This window comes from Nerophis lumbriciformis, linkage group LG09 (assembly GCF_033978685.3).
Source record: "Nerophis lumbriciformis linkage group LG09, RoL_Nlum_v2.1, whole genome shotgun sequence".
In the NCBI taxonomy this organism is placed as follows: Eukaryota; Metazoa; Chordata; class Actinopteri; order Syngnathiformes; family Syngnathidae; genus Nerophis; species Nerophis lumbriciformis.
In genome coordinates, this window is record NC_084556.2 from 31,270,634 (window position 1) to 31,293,354 (window position 22,721).

A 22,721-nucleotide genomic window follows, 5' to 3' on the forward strand; every position below is an offset into this window, starting at 1 on the left:
GCTTTTGTTAAAAGGACAAAGTGTTAAAGATTTAGAAAGAAACTGGGAAACAAATGAAAACAAAAGCCATGTAGTCAATTTAGGCGACAGCTACGAAGTCTGAGCCAAGTCTGTCACTGTGATGACTCACAAGAATCACACAAACATTTTCCTCCCCTGCTTTGCCACTGTTATGATCTAGTATTTCCAAAAACTTAAAAAAGAGAGTGAAACTTGTGACTCCAAGAACAAGAATGTAAACAGCGTAATCTTCACTTTCCCATAGCATTTTATTCCTGTAGCATTTTATTTGACACAGTATGGAACACATTTTGATTAATTTTAAAAAAAAATCTAAATTCATTATGTATAAAACCAACATTGGCCGAGGCAATATAAGGATTTTAATAGATGAATGAGTTTTTATTTGCAGTCGATTTAAAAATATACATATAAATATTAAAAAAGTATTTTCTCCTGCTGCTACAGTGTACTTTTACCCCCAGTAACTTCCGTAAAGCTGCCACCTCCCTCTTGTTTCTTAACAGAGATACACAAGGGAAATATGAAACAGTATGGTTAGTGGTTTGGGTTTGTGGCAACAGATGTGGAACAAGTGACTGCGCGCTGCAAAGTTTGTCTAAAGGCCATTGCATCTAGCATCTAAGAAAAAGAGACGCCAAGCCGAGTGGGAGAAATGCCACTCTTTAACGGGAAACAATGCCGCTACGTTCAACAAACTCCCGCTCAAAGCAGCATACTGTGATGGAATCATTTACCCAAGGCACTACACCAGGTATGATGAGAAATGGGCATGATAAGAGAGCGATCACTATCGCTATGTATCCCTGTAAGCTGTGGCATTGTTTAGATCTAGAGAGAATGAAAAATGTCATTCCATGTTAAGACAAGCAAAACATGTTTTGGCTATTCTGTGTTATTTGTACCTATTTTTGTTTAACAAGCAGATAAAACATGTAAAAATAAAAAAATTTAATATAATTTTTTGTCAAAAAATCGGGGATGTTATTTTCAGGCCATATCACCTAACCTCACCTATTAATGTATGTCAACATGGGAGACGCTGCAAATAAAGTGAATGTGCACGAGTGACACTGAATGCACCGCGTACTTATTGACACAATATACCGCACAAACCTTAGAAGACCTCTACAGTTCGGGTAAGAAGTTAAAATATACTCATCATGCACTTGAATGCCTTGGACCCTAAATTATTTAAAATCATCATATTTTAGTAAGGAGTGCTGAAGGTTCCAGAATGTTTTTTTAACATAAGACCAAGCACAATTAACTTCTCATGTGTGGTCATGATTGACTGCAGCATAGTGTGTCTTTGGCAGCATAAAAGGATTTGATTCACAGCACTCATTGGATCGACCTACACTTAGAACAACTGGAAGGTCCAAGGAACTCTGTGATGACCTAAGAAGGAGAGTTGTAGACTTAACACAGCAAAAATGCAGTGTCCAAATTCCTCAGTGAAAGCAATTGTACGTAAATATAAGTTATTTGGATGTGTGGAAACGCTCCAGTACGCAGACCAAAGAGGTTGTTTTTGTTTTTGCCAGGGTTTGTCTCTCTGTCTGTTAGCAAAATATCTCAAAGTTATGGATGGATTTTTTTAATGAAAACTTGAGGAAATTTCCGAGAAAAAAAAAAAAATTCTCTCCCCTTTACAACCTCCCATACATGGACCTCGTAAGCTTGCGCTGCGCAAGGATTTTTGGGAGATGTACTGTAGTTTACTTCCATACCAGCCAATTCAAAAGTGCCAGAAAAAACTACACTAACCAAGTTTTCTTTTAATACCGTCACACATCATCATGGCATATAGAGAGGATTACCGCAATACCGTGGTATTTACAATAACGTTACATCCCTAGTCTTGATACAGCTCAACTTTGCCATGAAAAAGTGTGTATGCCAGGGTTTTGTGCATATGCACTCTTATTACATTAAGTAAGCCCCTGAAGAGACAGAGCTTGAGCTATTCTACCATAATGACGATAAGTATGATTGAAAAGCTAGGATAAGACTGTCCAAACTGTCAAACATGGTTGTGGTATCGTCATGCTTTGGGACGGTTTTGCTGCCAGTGGTACTGGTGCACTGCAAGTGGATGCAAACATGAATTAAAGGGAAATCTAAATTCTTCAACTTCAAATCAACAGTTAAACAACAAAAATGTACACAATTGTTGAAACAGAACATAATAGAAACAACAATCACATCTTTGTTAACTCTCATACAAATATAAAGAGAAGTTGATCGCAGTATAACAGCACAGTAAAACAATTTTGTATTTAACATTTACTGTGGTGATAATGTGGCATATGTACAGAGATTACTTTGCTGGATACTGCTGGGAGGTGAGTCTCTTCATAAAAAGACAGCAGATTTTGCAGTGTTCATAAGATTACTCTTTGATTAATCGTATTGCATCAGCCATATTGTACAAAGCAGCCAAAATTGAGACGTCACTCATGAAGATGATATGACTGCAAAAGTTTTTGTGCCAAAAATGTTGGCTGTGTTTGAAACTTGTAGACCTTGCAGTGTTTGAAGTTTGTGTTCCTATTGTACAGGGGGGAAAAATACAAACCAGACACACAAGCTTAAGTCACTTCCTCTATCCTCAGTAATGTGCTATGGACATCACAGTCACGATGAAGTGACCCAAAAAGGTTGGGTCGTTCTGACAAGGAAGTAACCGAGAGTGATTCAGTTAGCTGACAGGAAGAGACCCACAGCCCCCTCTTTCACTCTGACTCTGACACTCTAAAATATAGATTTTAAATTCAAAAAGTTGTTTTCTCAACTTCTAAGCAATATCAATCAATCAATCAAAGTTTATTTGTATAGCCCCTTAATCACATTTTTCTCAAAGGGCTGCACAAGGCACGACGACATCCTCGGCTCAGTAGTAAAAACATCCTCGGCTCAGTAGTAAAATTGTTGTGCGAGTGCAAGAGGGTATTTGGATAATACAGTATTGTGAATGTGAGTGGGAATGGTTGTCTGTCCATCTGTGTTGGCCCTGTGTTGAGGTGGTGACATGTCCAGGATGTACCCTGCCTTCCGCCCAAGTGCTCCCCCTCCCCTCCACAAGTAGGAAGGGAGGAACACTTTGGAAAAGACATTACATTGTGTTACATTACACTTACTCAGTGACAGAATTTCTGTATCTAACATCTTTTTTTTTTACACCATTTACCTAATTTATTGCAAGCTGCAGTCAACGCCACTTGAGCCTGCATGTACTCTGACAGGCCACTGCAGTGCTTCAGACAATATTTCTGTGATAGAGGTCTACAACAAATATTGAAAATCAACAACAAACATTATCTGATTGTGAATTGAAAGAAACAAAAGTCATATGCAGCAGCAAGTTTCCTTTTGTTGCAATGCAAATAGCAGCTGTGCACATCACACCTTAAAAACGGGGATCTCTTTGCACTGCGCCTCCATTTTGTAAACAAGCAATGATGCTGCAAAACTCACATCTCTGCATTACTGCCAGGACATCCAGTCAATGCACAGCAGTCACACACACAGACACACACACACACACACACACACACACATATACACACACACACACACACACACACACACATATACACACACACACACATATACACACACACACACACACATTAGCATTCATCACTCACAGACAAGTCACACACACACACACGCCACAGAATTTAATGAACCTGTTTTCTGAATGGCATCTTTAAGTAAAAGCTCGACAGACATTTGTATACAAAAGTACGACCAATTGTAAACAAAAAACACACAATAAGACCTCTTCAATCCTTTTAAAGACACTAAGAAAATAATTCTGGCAAGCTGAAAGTCACACAGGTTGAAAATAACCAATTCCTTGTTGGATCAAAGGGGACGAATTCCCTAACTTTTAATTACTGAAATACACAATTAAGAGAGGTCCCTCCAGTGGCTAACAAACCATCTACGTAAGACGAATTGTTGTGTTCCCCCAGTAGCACTTGCAATCCAAGACGAGCCTGAACAAGTTTTGCAGATGTGAAGGAAGAGGAAGAGTCGACCCATGGAATAGAAGAAGTATGTGTGACTTGTGTGCTCTCTGCTCAAGGGACAAAAACAGGTTTGGTCTCTTAAAGTCTACGCACGACTCAAAATACATGTTGACACAATTTCATATTCTGCAGTCTACATTTGAAATGATCCAAGTTAATAAGACAGTTTGGTGCCTTAGCAGGCCCCGCCAATATTTCCTGGTGATGCATATAGGGGCATACAGGGTTAGTCTTCACACTCCCTATTAGTCATTTTTATATTAAACTAAAGCTTAAAATGTTGGCTTGAAATATGCATCCCAGGCGGAAGGCGGGACAAGTACTGTGTACAGTTTTATTTAAATGGGAAAAATTGTCCCAAAAAGAAATCTGCGAAATGTAAACGTTTAATTGCATTGACAAATTGACAATAATATGACCTAATACATCTTAACACAACGTGAGCAAGAAATATGAACACATATTTAGGCTAGCTTGTATATGTGAGATACATAAATAAATATCTATATGTGGCAATTAACCCCAACTGGAATTTCTTGCTAGCATCGAGGCTAACAACTGTGTCAAACTAGTTAGCTAGCTAACAACAATCTAAACTATAGCACAAATATTTAAAAAGTAAGACAAACACAAAGAGCTCAATGTATTTGGCATTAAAATAACAAAAAGTTGTCTAACTTCAAGTTTAGCCGTTTATTCGAGAGAAGACAATGTAGATAATCTCTGATCTCAATTCTTTACATTTCCATTTTACAATTTGAGAAATATAATAAATAATGATAAATGGGTTATACTTGTATAGCGCTTTTCTACCTTCAAGGTACTCAAAGCGCTTTGACAGTATTTCCACATTCACCCATTCACACACACATTCACACACTGATGGCGGGAGCTGCCATGCAAGGCGCTAACCAGCAGCCATCAGGAGCAAGGTACCACCCTTTGGTGGCGAAACATTTTGAAAATTTTACTCAGTTGATAACACACCCCTCATGCAAATTAGGGCCAAAGGTCTTAATCTGACAAAATAAAATCTGAAATTGAAGAAAAAATAACTGTAAAAAATTATATTTGGAATCTGGAATCTGAAATAAACAGAAGCCCCAATATCAAAATATATGAAAGTGAAAAATGAAAATAAATAATGTATTCAAAAGTATCATAACAGTGAATCATAATTTTCCACCTAAATATAAAATGTATTTACTTATTTTTATTATGAATACATTTTTCCATTTTAACGTTTATTTTTTAAAGTACAAAACATTTGGCCCTAATTTAACTCCAATATAAATGTGGATATCATTCACATCTGTTCAGCTCATTTTGTATCTAGGGTTGTACTTCACATTGGCTACATTTTCAACTGCTTTTATAAAATTTGTTGCAAAAATATTGCTAATAAACAAGAAAATGCTGAAATTGCCCCAAATGCGTCAGTGACAAGACTAGATTTGAAGCCATGTTTACTGCCGTAAACACTGCAGTGCATGCGACGTCATGACGTCATGTCCGCATACAGGTCAGGTTGCATTCAGATTACAAATCGCATTTTTTTTGTAGTGTAAACGGCCACATAAAAAGATCGGATTTGACAAAAACAATACGAATTGGACATCCGACCCTGCAGTGTGAACGTAGCCTTTCAAGACATTTTAAGACCTTGAATTAAAATTATTGGATTTTAGAGTCAAATAATCACTAAAATGATTAGTCGACTATCAAAGTAGTTGCCTAAAGAGCTACATTAATTGTCCACGCCTGTCTGATATAGTGTCTCTCTAAGTGCACTTAATCCACTTTTTACACCTACAGTGTAACTGAGCACTTGTCCAGACTCCACACTATAGTTACGTGTGCTACATTGCTAACATTACGGTCACATTTTATTAGCAACATCATGCAAGGTTAGCCTATACGCTGAAGAAAAACTAAATTATCAAACTTACTGCTCCCACTCTGTAGCTGACTGACTGAAAGTTAGCAGAAATCCAGGCTTTGTATTAAGATGTGTAGCAAAGACTGCTTTTTATTAAAAGCTGTCCTCCGTGAAGTGGTGGGTAAATACACCAAAATAAGGCTGTAAAGAATAAAGAAAACCCTGAATTTATCAAAAGCGAACACTTGAGTGCCTCTTTTCAAAAGTGGAGTAAACAAGTGAGGGATCTGATGGATTCTTTATTGTTGGTGGTCATAAACAGGCTCTAGGGACACATATTACTGTTAGACAAACTTTTGGGGAACTTTTAGGTCGCATATAAATCGTTGAACTGTGAAACCTTCAGAGTCCTCAGTTCAGTGCTCAGATTATTTTGAGGGGATAGATTAATTTACTTTCTTCTCACATAGTTCTTGGTGTAAGGCTTTAGCGGTGTCATAAGTGTTGTCATTTATTAAAGATTGGCTGACTGAATGATTGTTATTGATTGTGTGGGTGTGTTTAATTTAATGTGAACAATGGCTCCGTTTACACTGCACACCTTATCAGATTTTTTTGCCCTCAAGTGACACAGATTAGATATGTATTTATAAACGCTCAAAAATGCTTCAAATCTGACCTTTTCACATTAGATTCAGGCAACATGGGGAGATAGTCCGAATCCGTTTGGAATGTGATCTTTTCAAATGCGACTTCAGTAAAAACGGAAATACTTCTTGATTGCAACCTGAAAACGACTTTTGTGTCATCTTTAGGCGAGCTACGTCATTCGTGTGCGCGGGGAACCCAGCTGAAGTGGAAACGTCATTACAACAACCGGTTTCGGTAAGCAAGGCATTTTTTTGGACAGCCAAACTAGTCAATAGTGTGCCAATAATAAATAGGCTATATGTAACATATGAAGATAGATAGATAGAGAGAAATAGAGAGATAGATTGATATAGATACATACATATATACATATATATATATATATACATACACATAGTATACTTAGATTCCAAAGAAAAAGTGATTGTTGAAGGACCGGTACTGACGTGTACACTCTGCTGTATTTGCTTACATGTTACGTACATTGCGCAAATTGTTTGCGTAAGTGAGTAGAAAAATAAAGCTAATGTAGATCCATGCTGATGTCCGTGTTGCCTCTACTTAACAGCCATAAAAAGATTAGAACCCTCCCAAATATATTACACCATATTCATTCATAGATGAATTGTATTACTTTAATTTATTTTCACGTAAATAAACGCTAATTTTTAAGGTGTGGCGACTTTTATTTTATTTTGAAGTAGTAGTAGTGACTTCTTTGTTCATTTACGGAACCCAGCCAACTTCCTTTGCTTTCTCTGTATTGAACTGCGCATGTAAGTGACGTCGAGGCCACATTGAGGCCTGTGCTGGAGATTGGAGTGTGTTAAAGATTACATTTTACTTGCGCTCCAAACAGTCAGCCGGGAAAATACAGATTTAAAAAAAATCTGATTTGGACCACTTTGGCCTACAGTGTAAATGGAGTCAATGTCATAGGTCCGCCGTGACCATTTCGGCAATTTCATTGGAAGCTTGTGAACCCGTAAAAATCCATAATTTGTCACAGCATTGTATAAAGCACAGGGTTTAAAAGCATGGGGAAAAAGTAGCTATGAAAATCACAGTAAGTGTTTTCTTTTTTTTACGCTTAAATCCTAACAGTGGTTAATTCAGTTTTATGCTTGTATAATCCATCTATCCATCCATTTTCTACCGCTGACCTGTTCAGTTCATAAAGGCTCATAGATGATACCAATTGAAACCTGCAATTGATTTTGACATTCATGTGTAGTCATGATGACGTTTTTACGTTTTCCTTGATTCCTGAGACTTCAATTTCTGTTTAAATATTACAAAAATCCCACGTTGTTGCAAACACACATTTTGTTGAAGTGAGATCTTTCATTGCACTGCAACAGTGGAATTTTCCCAATGTTGGATATAAATAAAGTACATATCACAGTTCATTATTATTCTGAGGGTACACAATACCATGGCTATTAACAACTTTAAATGATAAATGATAAATGGGTTGTACTTGTATAGCGCTTTTCTACCTTCAAGGTACTCAAAGTGCTTTGACACTACTTCCACATTTACCCATTCACACACACATTCACACACTGATGGAGGGAGCTGCCATGCAAGGCGCTAACCAGCACCCATCAGGAGCAAGGGTAAAGTGTCTTGCTCAGGACACAACGGACATGACGAGGTTGGTACTAGGTGGGGATTGAACCAGGGACCCTCGGGTTGCGCACGGCCACTCTTCCACTGCGCCACGCCGTCCCTGTTAGCGCTTCTAACATGGCTGATGTCTGCATATTCAAGGCAACACTGTTGTGAATCATGGACCCTACAGTGAGTGTAGATTTATAGATTAGGACATGAATGACGTGGACCTAGTAAATCCACATTACATACAAAAGGAACCAGCAATGAGCAAGACCTCTGGCATGAGCTCACTCTTGTTGCCGTTGGTGACCATGAGCCAGTCATCCACTGTTGCTACCACAGCCAAGTGGACACACCATAAAATGCTTGTGAGACTTTCCACAACTTCCCACACCCTACAATGTCTTTGAGAACAGTCAACACTTCACAATGATTAGCTGCCGGAGCACACAAAGCTTCAAAGTACTTGGGCAACATTAACAAAGTAGATAAAGCAGTTTATGGTGAGTTCTAATTACTCATATACATCATTTTAAGTGCCGCAGTAGTGGTAAAGAAAAAATGGCATCCTTTGTTGACGTCCTTTGTTAATTATATACAACAGTGCATGGCAAAGCACAAACAAAGCATGAAGTCGAAGGAATTGTCTATAGACCTCCAAGACAGGATTGACTCAAGGCACAAATCGGAGAAGGGGACAGACAAATATCTGCTGCCTTGAAGGTCCCAATGAGCACAGTGGCCTCAATCATCCGTAAATGTAAGCAATTTGGAACCACCAGGACTCTTCCGAGAGCTGGCCGGCCATCTAAACTTGGTGATCGGGGGAGAAGGGCTCGAGTTAGGGAGGTGACCAAGACCCCGATGGTTACTCTGTCTAAGCTACAGCATCCCAGAAGGACAGCCATCTATGCAGCAATTCACCAATCAGGCACCTGAAAGACACCCAACCTAAGAAACACTTTTTTCTGGTCTGATGAAAAAAAGATTGAACACTTTAGCGTGAATGCCAGGCGTCATGTTTGGAGGAAACCAGGCGCCGCTCATCACTAGGCCAATACCATCCCGAGAGTGAAGCATGGTGGTGGCAGCATCATGCTGTGGGGATGTTTTTTAGTGGCAGGAACTGGAATGAAAACCAACACTTCTCATCCAACCTGATGGAGCTTGAAAGGTGCTGCAAAGAGGAATGGGCGAAACCGCCCAATGATAGGTGTGCCAAGCTTGTGGCATCGTATTCAAAACGACTTGAGGCTGAGTAAATACTGTGACTATCTATGTACATGTGATTTCTTAGTTTTCCATTTTTAATAAATTAGCAAAAGCGTTTTCACGTTGTTATTGTGGGTTATTGTGTGTAGAAATTTGAGGACAAAAATTAATTTATTCTATTTTGGAATAGGGCTGTAACATAACAAAATGTGGAAAAAATGAAGCGCTGTGAATATTTTTCGAATGCGCTGTACTATTATATAAACTTAGATATCTAACAGAGCTGCTGCGGTAATTTTGTTGTTTTCCTTGACTACATTGACAAAGGTTTAGTACATGCGCAAATCTTTTTTTTCTGGTGGTTAATCTAAAACAAAAAGTAATGGTACTTTTGTCTGATAGAATCCAGGTCAATACTGCCATGCATTTTTTTGAAGTTTATGTTTCACTGAACCGGAAGTCAGTGTCCACGTTTTTATACTATGTACAGTATTAATGTCACTGTTGTTGTAAACAATACATATGTAAAATAAAATTATTCACAGAAAGAACCCTTTTGGGTCTCAGCCCAAGCGGTCAGCTGTTTATGTCGACATCAACTTCAGAGGGCCACTTTTTAGTAATGAGAATAATATGGGAGACCAGGACTTGAGGAGTTGGTCAGCGTCGACAAACTCCACATATAATAATTTAAAATCAAACCGTGGAGGCATTGCAGAGAGATTTATAAAACAATCTTGCCTTCCTTTCTACCTCCAACAAATCAGCTGTTTGGAATTTGCACAATTAATGATGTCACAACTTGGGAAAACCGTCAGCGGATTATCCATATATGCTATAAACATACCCAGAGTGCCTTGCACGCGTCCGCCGTTGTAGTCCGTGATGTAGTCAATAAGCTGCTGTTTTTTTCTCTATCCTCTTGTTGTGGAGCAGACTGGGTCGTGCATGCACACGTATACTCTGCTGTTGCCGTTTCTAAATCAAAGTAGCGTACAGTTTTCACTTATATCTGTCAGTAGACTCGCTATAAAAGCGCTAAAAACTACAACAAAGTGGGCGAGAGATGGAGGCACATTAATAAGACCACAAAACGGCACATCCTGAAGAGACAGTCAGAAAGCGGCACAAAAATGCTCTGTAAAACATAATCTATGCAAAATTGTTACCAAATAACCACCATTACATGGTATGTTGACCACAAGGAAGTGTTTTAAATGTAGAAATAAAAAACATGATACAACCCTTATAAGTGAGTACAACTGCACTTGAATGCAACCGGTAGATTTCCATCGAAAAATTATGTTATTATTATTACCGTATTTTCCAGACTATAAAGCACACTTTAAATCCTTACTTTTCTCAAAAATCGACAGTGTGCCTTATAACTCTGTGCGCCTATTAATTCTGGTTGTGCTTACCGACCTCAAAGCAATTGTATTTGGTACATGGTGTTGATTTTTATTATGTAAATGTTATATTTTTATCAACATGTGATATCAGGGACCCTGCCATTCAAAACTAGGCTGCTGCATTACTAATGATTAATGTAACTATAGCTGAAAAAATGGTACAATAGCAATAGGAGAGACTATTCATACTTGAACACCATGGAGTTCATGTAGGCTTAATGATGCAGTTACATTATTATATCAACTATCAGAGACAGAAACTCTTCATTTAATATAATGTCCTGCTTCAACACAGCTCAATCAACACATAAAAAGGTAAAGTGAAATAACAAACAGACAGGGCTTTGCTGTCCGTAACACACACACACACACACACACACACACACACACACACACACACACACACACACACACACAAACACACCGCAAAATGAGCTAACGTTACGCTAAAAGCGAATTAGCCTTCACCTCAAGCCAGGACTGCGAGCGAGCTGAGCTGCCGTTTAGGTTTCTAGAACGTCAACGGGCTCATAGTGATGTTACTAGTAGTTGACTGTGAGGTGTTTATTATAATTTGGGGAGAGTCCGCTGCCTGATGCTTACCTGCTAAACGCTAAGCACTGACTACATGCGCCCTGAATACACACTGCTGAATGGCTGTTACCGCTCTGAATACGCACTGCTGATTGGCTGTTACCACTCTGTTTGTAACCAATCAGATGGTTGTGTGGGTGGGACAATGCTGGGTGCTGTGTAGAGTACTGACAGAGACAGAGGCAGAAGGAGGCGGAGGCGGCTACTTAATATGTTCGTGTGGAAACTCGTTCGGTACACCTCCGAACCGAACCCCCGTACTGAAACGGTTCAATAAAAATACACGTACCATTACACCCCTACAAAATACAGTAAATATTGAACATATTACATATTGTTATGAATTTATCTGTTACTACATTATATATATACATGCAGTGCGTATATGAAATGTTAATGGAGAGTTTTAAAGTTGTTTTAGAGGGCTTTGAAGGCTACAACGGTGACTCCCATTAGCCACATTTTGCAAGTGTTAGCGGGATAGGTTGATTGGCAACACTAAATTGGCCCTAGTGTATGAATGTGAGTGTGAATGTTGTCTGTCTATCTGTGTTGGCCCTGCGATGAGGTGGCGACTTGTCCAGGGTGTGTATATATATATACATACATACATACATACATACATACATATATATATATATATATATATGTATTTATATATAGACTTGTCTCTCATAATGATTGTGAACTATAGGCAAAATTCCCCCCCAAAATGCAGTTTCCCTCTAATGAGCCTTATAATCTGGTGCACCTTTTATATGAAAATAGAACTGAATAGACCCGCTCATCGGCAGTGTGCCTTATAATGCGGGGCGCCCTATGGTCCGAAAATATGGTATGTCTGCTATGCTATCTGTTACTAATCTATGTGGACAAAACCCAATTTTCCAGGGTCAGTACCAGTTAAAGCGCTAGGCTGTGACCAGCTAACAACCCTTGTATTAGTGTATATAGCAGACCTTTTCAGTGATCCTCCCCACAGAGAAGGGGCCTCCCCTACTTCCACAAAACTTCTCTGGGGTAAATGTTGTGGCTTTTTGCTTACCCCAGACCGATGTAGTATCTCAGTGCACAAAATAAAAATCCAATAATTTGGCTTTTTCAAATTGAAGTTAGCTTTGCAGGTTAAAATGAAATGTGTTTTTCTAGGGCTGGATGTGAGTCTTTGAAGTACACAACCAGTAGAACAATTTATGCAATAATAAAACTATAAGTCAAATTGTGATTTTATTATCTTACGAGGAACACAAATGTGTGACCAAAAAACATTCAGTCTGCTCCCAAAGGTCTTCCTCAAATCTATTCACATGCTTATCATCAGCACTTTACTCATGAGACAAACACAATCAGAGGAAGTAAATGTGGGGCTTAAGCAACTGTTGACTATGCCTAGGGGTGGGGACAAAAAAATGTATTCAGCAAAAAATGTATCCCAAAAGTATTTTTTAATCATTGAATAATAACCGTTCTTTAAAAAGGGACCTATGGTCATTCTAATGTACATTTAAAACACTTTGTGGTGGTCTAGATACTGTTTTAGATAAGCCTTGGTGTAAATTGTGCTTGCATTTTGCACAACAGTCACAGTTTTACCTACTTTTTGTGTATGTCTGTAAACGGTTTGTTATGAGCATTCCTCTTAGATGCAAATGAACCCCTCCATACCCCGCCGCCTCATCTTATCGGCCTTGTTTTTCTACCCCATCAGCCACAGCAAACTTTTTACAAAAGTATTAAAACATTTCTCTTTTGAAAATGTGCACTGTTGAATTACAGCCATATGCGTTTGACCCAGAATCCCATCCGGAAGTTTTTCAAGAACAGAGGTTACTTCAACAAGTTTCAGAATGGAAAGTAGCAGTAGCTTGTTAGTTTTTTTACTTGCTCATTGGGATGTAACATTACACTGTAATAATGATAACAGAGCTAAAACTCCCAACAGTTAGCAGTACCTTTTAAATCAAAATGATGAAAAAACCTTGATTGATAACTGAACTTGGATAAACTCACTGACTGGCGCTAGCTCACTATCTTAAATGCTAACATGAAAACATGTCACGTGAATGTCTTTCTCCATTAAGAAACAACATATCCCAATCTAATCTTGTATAAACACATTACTGTCTGAACAACCAAGCTATTCAGGTGCACACAATGAACCTGAGAGCTGTGCTCTCTGGGTGATCTGGTGAACTGGGTGATCAATATGTGCTCAGAGGAATGAAATGATAAATGGATTATACTTGTATAGCGCTTTTCTACCTTCAAGGTACTCAAAGCGCTTTGACAGTATTTCCACATTCATCCATTCACACACACATTCACACACTGATGGCGGGAGCTGCCATGCAAGGCGCTAACCAGGAGCAAGGGGTGAAGTGTCTTGCCCAAGGACACAACGGACGTGACGAGGAGGGTAAAAGGTGGGGATTGAACCCCAGTAACCAGCAACCCTGCGATTGCTGGCACGGCCACTCTACCAACTTCGCCACGCCGTCCCCATACAAGACAGAAGTGTTTTTTTCAATGCGTTCAAGGACCGCTGAACAGAGTAGGACGCACAACTCCTGCCAGAATACTGTTATCCAGTAAAGTGTAAGAAACACAAAAGATTCTAACAGTGCGTCTATTTTATTTTTAATCTAAAGATTTCAGTGTGTGTATAAGTAATTTTTGAGCACTTTCAACAATACCACGATAATAATGGTAACCGGTATAATTTTGGTCACAATAACCGTGAAATAAAATTTTCATATCATCAAATACCAAACTGCAAAACTCACTAGGCTGCAGTCAGTCTTAAACCCTAATACAGGGCTATTTCACTGGCGGCATGGTGGCCAAATCTAGCCAGGGAATGACACCATACCGGCCATCCAAGTTTATTTAAAAACTTGGGAGACAAATTATATTGCAGTAAATTCAGAAAACACTGTTTCTGTTGTAAAAAGGAACTTGGACCACTGTAAACACATTGGAAGATCCTGCATTGACATTTTAATCTTGCTAGCAGACAAAGAACGCTGGATTCCAAACTTGTGATTTATAACAGAGGCGTTTCTCAAGGCACCCCATAAAATGCTCTCCTTTTTTGACATTTTTTTCCTTCATAATATGATTAATGTAACTAAGGTGTTGCTGTAGTTTGTTTACTTCAGATGCAATGGTAGTCATTTGTTCTCAAGGTTCCATTTTCCATTTCCTCTCTTTTTCACCATTTGGGTTCAAAGAAGAAGAAAAAAACTTGTGGGAGGCTCTCATTTTTGTAGCGAATGCTTAAAAACATTTAAGTGCTGTCGTAGAGATGATCTTTGACTAGCTTTTTTGCAGGGCCTTGAAACTAGCAGAGCGCACTTGTAAAAGATGGAGGCTCAAGCTGGCTGCAGTAAACCACGCTCCGATCCACATTGCACACGTAATAACATATTAAATTACTAACTGGTCCATTGCCAGATACAGTAGGCAGTGATCCAGTTAAAAGTTGTTTTTAGAAAAATCATTCTTTATTTTGTTGGTGGACAGTGTGAATGTGAATGTGAATGTTGTCTGTCTATCTGTGTTGGCCCTGCGATGAGGTAGCGACTTGTCCAGGGTGTACACCGCCTTCCGCCCGATTGTAGCTGAGATAGGCTCCAGCGCCCCCCGCGACCCCAAAAGGGAATAAGCGGTAGAAAATGGATGGATGGATGGACAGCGATGCTGTTGTCTTACAAGGCTAAGCTACCTACACAAAAAAATCAACCTAACATTGCGAATGTATCATTCACGCAATTCTAATCTATAATTACTTAAATTTCATTGTCTCCTTAATTGCCATAAATAGTAGTCATCGAGGCCGCATCAAAAATAGTTGGGTTTTTTTCAGAAAATCCCTCTTTTTGTGATCTTTGCACACACTTTAAGTGACTTATTCACAGACTAAGAAGGTACATTGCCACAAATAATACAAATTAAAAGTAAGGCACATGTTTACTTCAGATGAGGCTGAAAGTTAGTGTAGTGACTTGCGTTGGTTCAAGCAAACAAACAACAGAGCATTTTCTTTCATTGGGTTTCGTCGTCGACATGATGATGTAGCACAGCCGATTTTACATCAATTTAAATTGGCTCAGTCACGCAAGGAGGTTTTGGTAAATGTCTACCATATATGAATAATCCACTGACGTCACACTTGAACAAAATTCCAAACGAACCGTTTAGGGGAAGTGGGAAGGAAGGCAAGATTGTTTAGTAAATATGCCTTCACGGTTTGATTTCAAATGTTCAGAACTTATGCAGATCTAAAATACACATAAGCAGGTACCATCAGATAAAAAACGTTGGTTTTGCATAATAGGACCTCTTTAATGTGGCCCACCACATCATTTAACGTGGTCCGTCACGTCATTTCAGGTGGCCCGACATATCATTCAATGTGGACCGCCACACCATTTAACGTGGTCCGTCACATCATTTAACGTGGTCCGTCACATTATTTAACGTGACAGTCACAGCATTTAACGTGGTCCGTCACATCATTTAATGTGGTCCGTCACATCATTTAATGTGGTTCCGTCACATCATTTAATGTGGTCCGTCACATCATTTAATGTGGCTCGCCATATCATTCAATGTGGAACGCCACACCATTTAGCGTGGTCCGTCACATCATTTAATGTGGACTGCCATTTTCTTTAATGCGGTCCATGACGTCATTTAATGTGGTCCGTCATATAATTTAATGTGGTCCGTCACATAATTTAATGTGGTCCGTCACATCATTTAATGTGGTCCGTCACATCATTTAATGTGGTCCATCACATCGTTTAATGTGGCTCGCCATGTCATTCAATGTGGACCACCACACCATTTAACGTGGTCCGTCACATCATTTAATGTGGACTGCCATTTTCTTTAATGTGGTCCACGACATCATTAAATGTGGTCCGCCACGCTATTCAATGTGGCCCATCACATGATTTAATGTGGACTGCCACTTCATTTATTGTGGTCCACCACATCATTTAAAGTGGACAGTCACATCATTTAATTCGGCCCATGTCATTCAATGTGGTCTGCCACATCCTTTAATGTGCCCAGACAAATAATTTTTTTGTAGTCCGCCACGTCATTCAATGTCATATAATTTAATGTGGTCCATCACATGATTTAATGTGGACTGCCACCTCGTTTAATGTGGTCCGCCACGTCATTCAATGTGGTCCGTCATATAATTTAACGTGGTCCATCACATCATTTAACATGGCTCGCCATGTCATTCAATGTGGACCGCCACACCATTTAACGTGGTCTGGCACATCATTTAATGTAAACTGCCATTTTCTTTGACGTGGTCCATCACATCATATCACGTGGTCCATCACATCATTTCACGTGGTCCATCACATCATTTCACGTGGTCCATCACATCATTTCACGTGGCCCGCCACGTCATTCAATGTGGCCCGCCACATCATTCAATGTGGTCCATCATATAATTTATTGTGGTCTCTCACAACGTTTATTGTGGTCTGTCACATAATTTATTGTGGACCGCCACGTCATTCAATGTGGCCCGCCACACCATTTATTGTGGTCCATCATATAATTTATTGTGGTCTCTCACAACGTTTTTGTGGTCTGTCACATAATTTATTGTGGACCGCCACTTCATTCAATGTGGACCGCCACTTTATTCAATGTGGACCGCCACGTCATTCAATGTGGACCGCCACGTCATTCAATGTGGTCCGCCACGTCATTCAATATGGTCCGCCACATCATTCCATGTGGTCAGTCACATTTAATGTGGCCCATGTCATTCAAGGTGGTCCGCCACATCATTTAAAGTGATCAGTCACATAATTTAAAGTGGTCACTCACATCATTTAAATTGGCCAGTCACATCATTTAAAGTGGTCAGTCACATCATTTATTGTGGCCCATGTCATTCAACATGGTCTGCCACATCATTTAAGGTGCCCAGCCAAATCATTTTTTGTAGTCCGCCACGTCAATAAAGTTGGCCCTCTGAGGGCAGCCATAATTGCGATGTGGCCCTCAATAAAAACGAGTTTGACAATCCCGGTCTACTGTAAGGACGCTGGTTCAACGGAATGTACAGTAAGAAGAATAATAGGGAAACAATTTAGCCTAATATCCCAAGGAGTGAAAACAAGTGTCCCTTGACCTAAGGTGAGACACTGTGACGTCATCATTGAATGTAATTGCAGTGTTGGAAGTACCTGCAGAGGAAGAGTCTTCATGCTCAGAGCTGAGGTAGCCATCACTTCTCCTGTCAGGAGTGCTGCAGCCAGAACCCTGTCCAATCTGCAGCAAAGGCGGGGACATCCGACTGTCGTCCCCGGAGTCAAAGTCTCTGCTCTGGCGGAAAGGCCGTCGGATGACCGGGTGAGGGATGCTGGGCGTCCGTTGGTTGTCTTTGCCGGCGGCCTTTGGGGCCAATAAATTATTCCGAACAAAATTGTCATTCATCTCCAAATCCTCATATTCCCGGTCGCTGTTCTCGTCGTGACTTCTCGGTGTGAGAATGCTTGACTTCCGCGGGGGTACCGGGATGGGCACGGGCTTACCCACCTTGCCGCTGAACCTGCTCCGCTCCCGGCCGGACGAACTGGTCGCGCCTGCCGCCGTCAAGTGTCCGATGTCGGACACATCTTGCGGCGTCCTCGCGGTGGGAGTCTTGAACGTGGCGAAGGTGTCCGCGTGGATGTTGACGTCTTTGCCGGGACAACTTTGCGGCTCGGGTGTCTTCTGTCGCGTCACGGTGGTCTGCAGGTAAATCACCTTGAATTTCTCCTCCGCCAGAGCCTTCTGGAGCCTCTTCAGGTTGGCTTTGGACGCCTCCAGCTCCGATTCGATGTCCTCCACGGAATTTAAGTCCATTTCAGGAACATCACAGTCGGGGAATTCGTTCCTCCAGTGTTTGGCGAATTCCTCCTGCTCCCACATTGTGTTGTTTTTCAAACAACTCTGACTGTGTACGCGCCTGGTCCTCGCCGGAAATGTTCACCTCTTTTTCAGTGTTAATTTGGTAGAATTGACCACTCGGTAAACATCTCCTGTCTTCATCCGCAGGCGTGTGTACGGAAATGCACTTTTTTATATCACCGCTCGCAAACTTTCGACACTTCCTGTATCAGCCGTGTTGCCTTCAGGAGCTTAGTGGACACGCGTGTATTGTACCGTCACCGTGTTTTAAAACAGCATTTAAATCAACGAGCAGGTGTTTACAAACAGCAACATTGCCCTCGAAATGAATTACAAATTCTCATACCTCCCCAAAAAGTGCTTGCTGTCAAATGGATAAGTGAGTGAAAATAGTAAAAAAAACAATTAATGGTCATGAGGGAAAGTTTCCACCGGATAAAGTGCGATACATCAGACACATATGTCAACATTTCCAATCGAAGAGTAAATAAAGACGAGTATGTGTGTACTATTATACTGAAATATAGTCATAAAATATAGTTATTTGCATTTATTCATTTCATTGAAAAAAAAATATCCCAGCAGACCCTGAAAGCAACTTCCCTTGAATCTTGGATGTCTTTTTTCAGCTTTGATTCAAACAACCACTTAAATTGGAGACCACAAGTGACGTAATACTGTTTTTTTTTCTATAAAACAAAAGTGTGCAAACTTTTACTTAACAGATTAAAGGATTTTTTTTTTTAAATCCATATATTTGTGTGGAAAGGGTAAACAAAATTATATCAAACGTTTTCCAGGCCGAGGACCCCTAAACTGACAGAGAGATGGATTAGACTTAGACTTAGACAAACTTTAATGATCCACAAGGGAAATTGTTCCACACAGTAGCTCACTTACAAAGGATGGAAAGGGTAAGGATGGAAAGGATAATGCACATATAAAGTAGACTAAAAATGTACAAGAGTAGCAATATAAAATATAACATTTGTGTAATATTTACCTATTATATATACAGTATATCAGTGTTTTTCAACCACTGTGCTGCGGCACACTAGTGTGTCGTGAGATACTGTCTGGTGTGCCGTGGGAGATTATCTAGTTTCACTTATTTGGGTTAAAAATATTTTTTGCAAACAAGTAATTATAGTCTGCAAATGATGTATTGTTGTTGAGTGTCGGTGCTGTCTAGAGTTCGGCAGAGAAACCGTTTAATACTCTTCCATATCAGTAGGTGGCAGCCGGTGCTAATTGCTTTGTATATGTCGGAAACAGCGGGAGGCAGTGTGCAGGTAAAAAGGTGTCTAATGCTTAAACCAAAAATAAACAAAAGGTGAGTGCCCCTAAGAAAAGTAATTGAAGCTCAGGGAAGACTATGCAGAATGAAAACTAACCTCTGAACTGGCTACAAAGTAAACAAAAACAGAATGCTGGACGACAGCAAAGACTTACTGTGGAGCAACATGACATGACATGACAATCAACAATCTCCCCAAAAAAAAGTATAAAAACAACTAAAATCTTCTTGATTGCTAAAACAAAGTAGATGCGGGAAATATCGCTCAAAGGAAAACTTGAAACTGCTACAGGAAAATACCAAAAAAAGAGAAAAAGCCATTAAAATAGGAGCGCAAGACAAGAAGTAAAACACTACACACAGGAAAACAGCAATAAACTCCAAATAAGTCAGGGGGTGATGTGACAGTACACCTACTTTGAGACAAGAGCTATATTGATGCATGCTTGGTTATGGTTTAAAGTCATATCCAACAATTGTGACAACGACTTTTTACTGTCAACTGAGTTTCGTTTTTTAATGATGTCTGCTGGTGGTGTGCCTCCGGATTTTTTCAACACAAAAAATGTGCCTTGACTCGAAAAAGGTTGAAAAACATTGTTATATATTGTATATATTATATAAACACATAATGTAATATAATATATCAGTATATATTTTATACTGTGTATATATAATAGGTAAATATTACCTATATGTTATATTTTATATTGTTACTACGGTACATTTTTAGTCTACTTTATACCTGCATTATCTTTTCCATCCTTACACTTTCCATCCTTTGTAACTGAGCTACTGTGTGGAAAAATTTCCCTTGTGGATCAATAAAGTGTTTTTTTAACATGTTTAAGTTATTTCTATGCTTATAACTTAACTTGACATAAATCGCTCTATGATGTAAAAAGGATTGTCACAATAAAAGTGAGTATAGTAATAAAAAAAAAGAAAAAGAACTTAAAATAATTTTCTGTTAATGAGTGCATGTTAGGAACCCCTCTAAGAACTTAACGCTTATTCCCCTAAAAGCGCTTTTCATGCCACTAGAAAATCATCAAGCCGTGTGCATATAAATCACAAATATGATGCAACAAAGCAGGAAGTGTGTAACAGAGTAGATCTCATTTCTGATATGTGATATCTGATATCTATTTAGAGCCTTCCCATATGCTGGTTTTATTGTTGTTATCATGCTGGCTTAAACTGATGAGGAGGATAATAATAACTAGTTTCTTCACAAAAATGCTGCACATGAAACTCAATGAATACTTACATAAAAGCTAAATGATTATTCAAATAGTTTGATATGATTAATGTAACTCCAGATTTAATCCCTAAAAATAAGCATGACAGAGAAAATGGATGGACGCACTTTTCTCCAATCGAGGTGGGTGGATCCATCAAAATATCGACAATATTGAAATCAAGGATATGTTATCAGTATTGGATCAATATGTGATGAAATCAATATTTTTCAGTTCTCCTCAATGTTTATTATCGCAAAGCCATTCCACCAAATTAATTAATAAAAGGTATGAATAAAATGTACTATAAACTAAAGAAAAAATATTCCGCACATTAATCTGATTGCATATTTAATTAAAAAGAGAAGAGTTTTATTTATATATACATATATATATATGTACGCATGTATTTGAATGTGTATATATATATATATATATATATATATATATATATATATATATATATATATATATATATATATATATATATATATATATATATATGTACGCATGTATTTGAATGTGTATATATATATATATATATATATATATATATATATATGTATATGTATAAATCCATTCATCCATCCATTTTCTACCGCTTATTCCCTTCGGGGTCGCGGGGGGCGCTGGAGCCTATCTCAGTTACAATCGGGCGGAAGGCGGGATACAACCTGGACAAGTCGCCACCTCATCGCAGGGCGAACACAGATAGACAGACAACATTCACACTCACATTCACACACTAGGGCCAATTTAGTGTTGCCAATCAACCTATCCCCAGGTGCATGTCTTTGGAGGTGGGAGGAAGCCGGAGTACTCGGAGGGAACCCACGGAGTCACGGGGAGAACATGCAAACTCCACACAGAAAGATCCCGAGCCCGGGATTGAACCCAGGACTGCTCAGGACCTTCGTATTGTGAGGCAGACGCACTAACCCCTCCTCCACCGTGCTGCCGAGAAAAACACAGTAATTTAGTTAAATTTAAAAACACTTTAGTAGGTTTGCACTCAGTCCTCTTAACCTTAACACACCTGTTCGAATAAAAGACTATATAAAAAAAGGGGAAATATCCATCCATCCATCCTTTTTCTACCGCTTATTACCTTCGGCGTCGCGGGGGGCGCTGGAGCCTCTCTTAGCTACAATCGGGCGGAAGGCGGGGTACACCCTGGACAAGTCGCCACCTCATCGCAGGGCCAACACAGATAGACAGACAACATTCACACTCACATTCACCAATTTAGTGTTGCCAATCAACCTATCCCCAGGAGCATGTCTTTGGAGGTGGGAGGAAGCCGGAGTACCCGGAGAGAACCCACGCAGTCACGGAATAAGCCAAATCCTCCCAAAAATGGGACCCAGTAACTGAAATGGATGAACGAACCTGTGTATGTGGTCTTTGATGATTTCTGTGCGTCCTGTCATGATGAAATGTGTACAAATGTCTTGCAAGATATGGTAAGTTTTTAAGTGTGCTAAAAACTGAATCAAAAAGGTATTAGTTGGCGGAATAATAATATTAGTAAAGATAATAATAAGAACTAAAATGTATTTATTTACGGTGCTGTTTAACAAAAGCTATTTTAATGGATATTTCTTATTTTATTTCTACTGCTTGCTATTTTTTTTTTGCCATTTTATTGTTTGCCCAAAATGGACAAACGGTAGAAAATGGATGGATGGATGGGTTTGTTAACTGGATATTTATGGCCTTGCTTGTCTATACCTTTTTTTTATTACCCTATTTTACCTTTCTGTTTTTCATTTGTACAGCACTTTGGGGCGATAGTGGCTGTTAAAAATGTAAAAATGGTGTTAAGTA

General features: G+C 39.3%; 1 protein-coding gene across 1 annotated transcript in view; it reads right to left on the reverse strand.

Moving 5' to 3' along the window:
- Nucleotides 1–18,586, reverse strand: part of abr (ABR activator of RhoGEF and GTPase) — a 230,510-nt gene extending 211,924 nt beyond the window's left edge. Inside the window, exon 1 of the mRNA XM_061961987.2 lies at nucleotides 17,651–18,586. Coding sequence (XP_061817971.1) covers nucleotides 17,651–18,377 — 727 coding nt within the window. The 5' untranslated portion in view covers nucleotides 18,378–18,586. The remainder of the gene's footprint in view (nucleotides 1–17,650) is intronic.
- Between the last annotated feature and the right edge of the window lie 4,135 nt (nucleotides 18,587–22,721).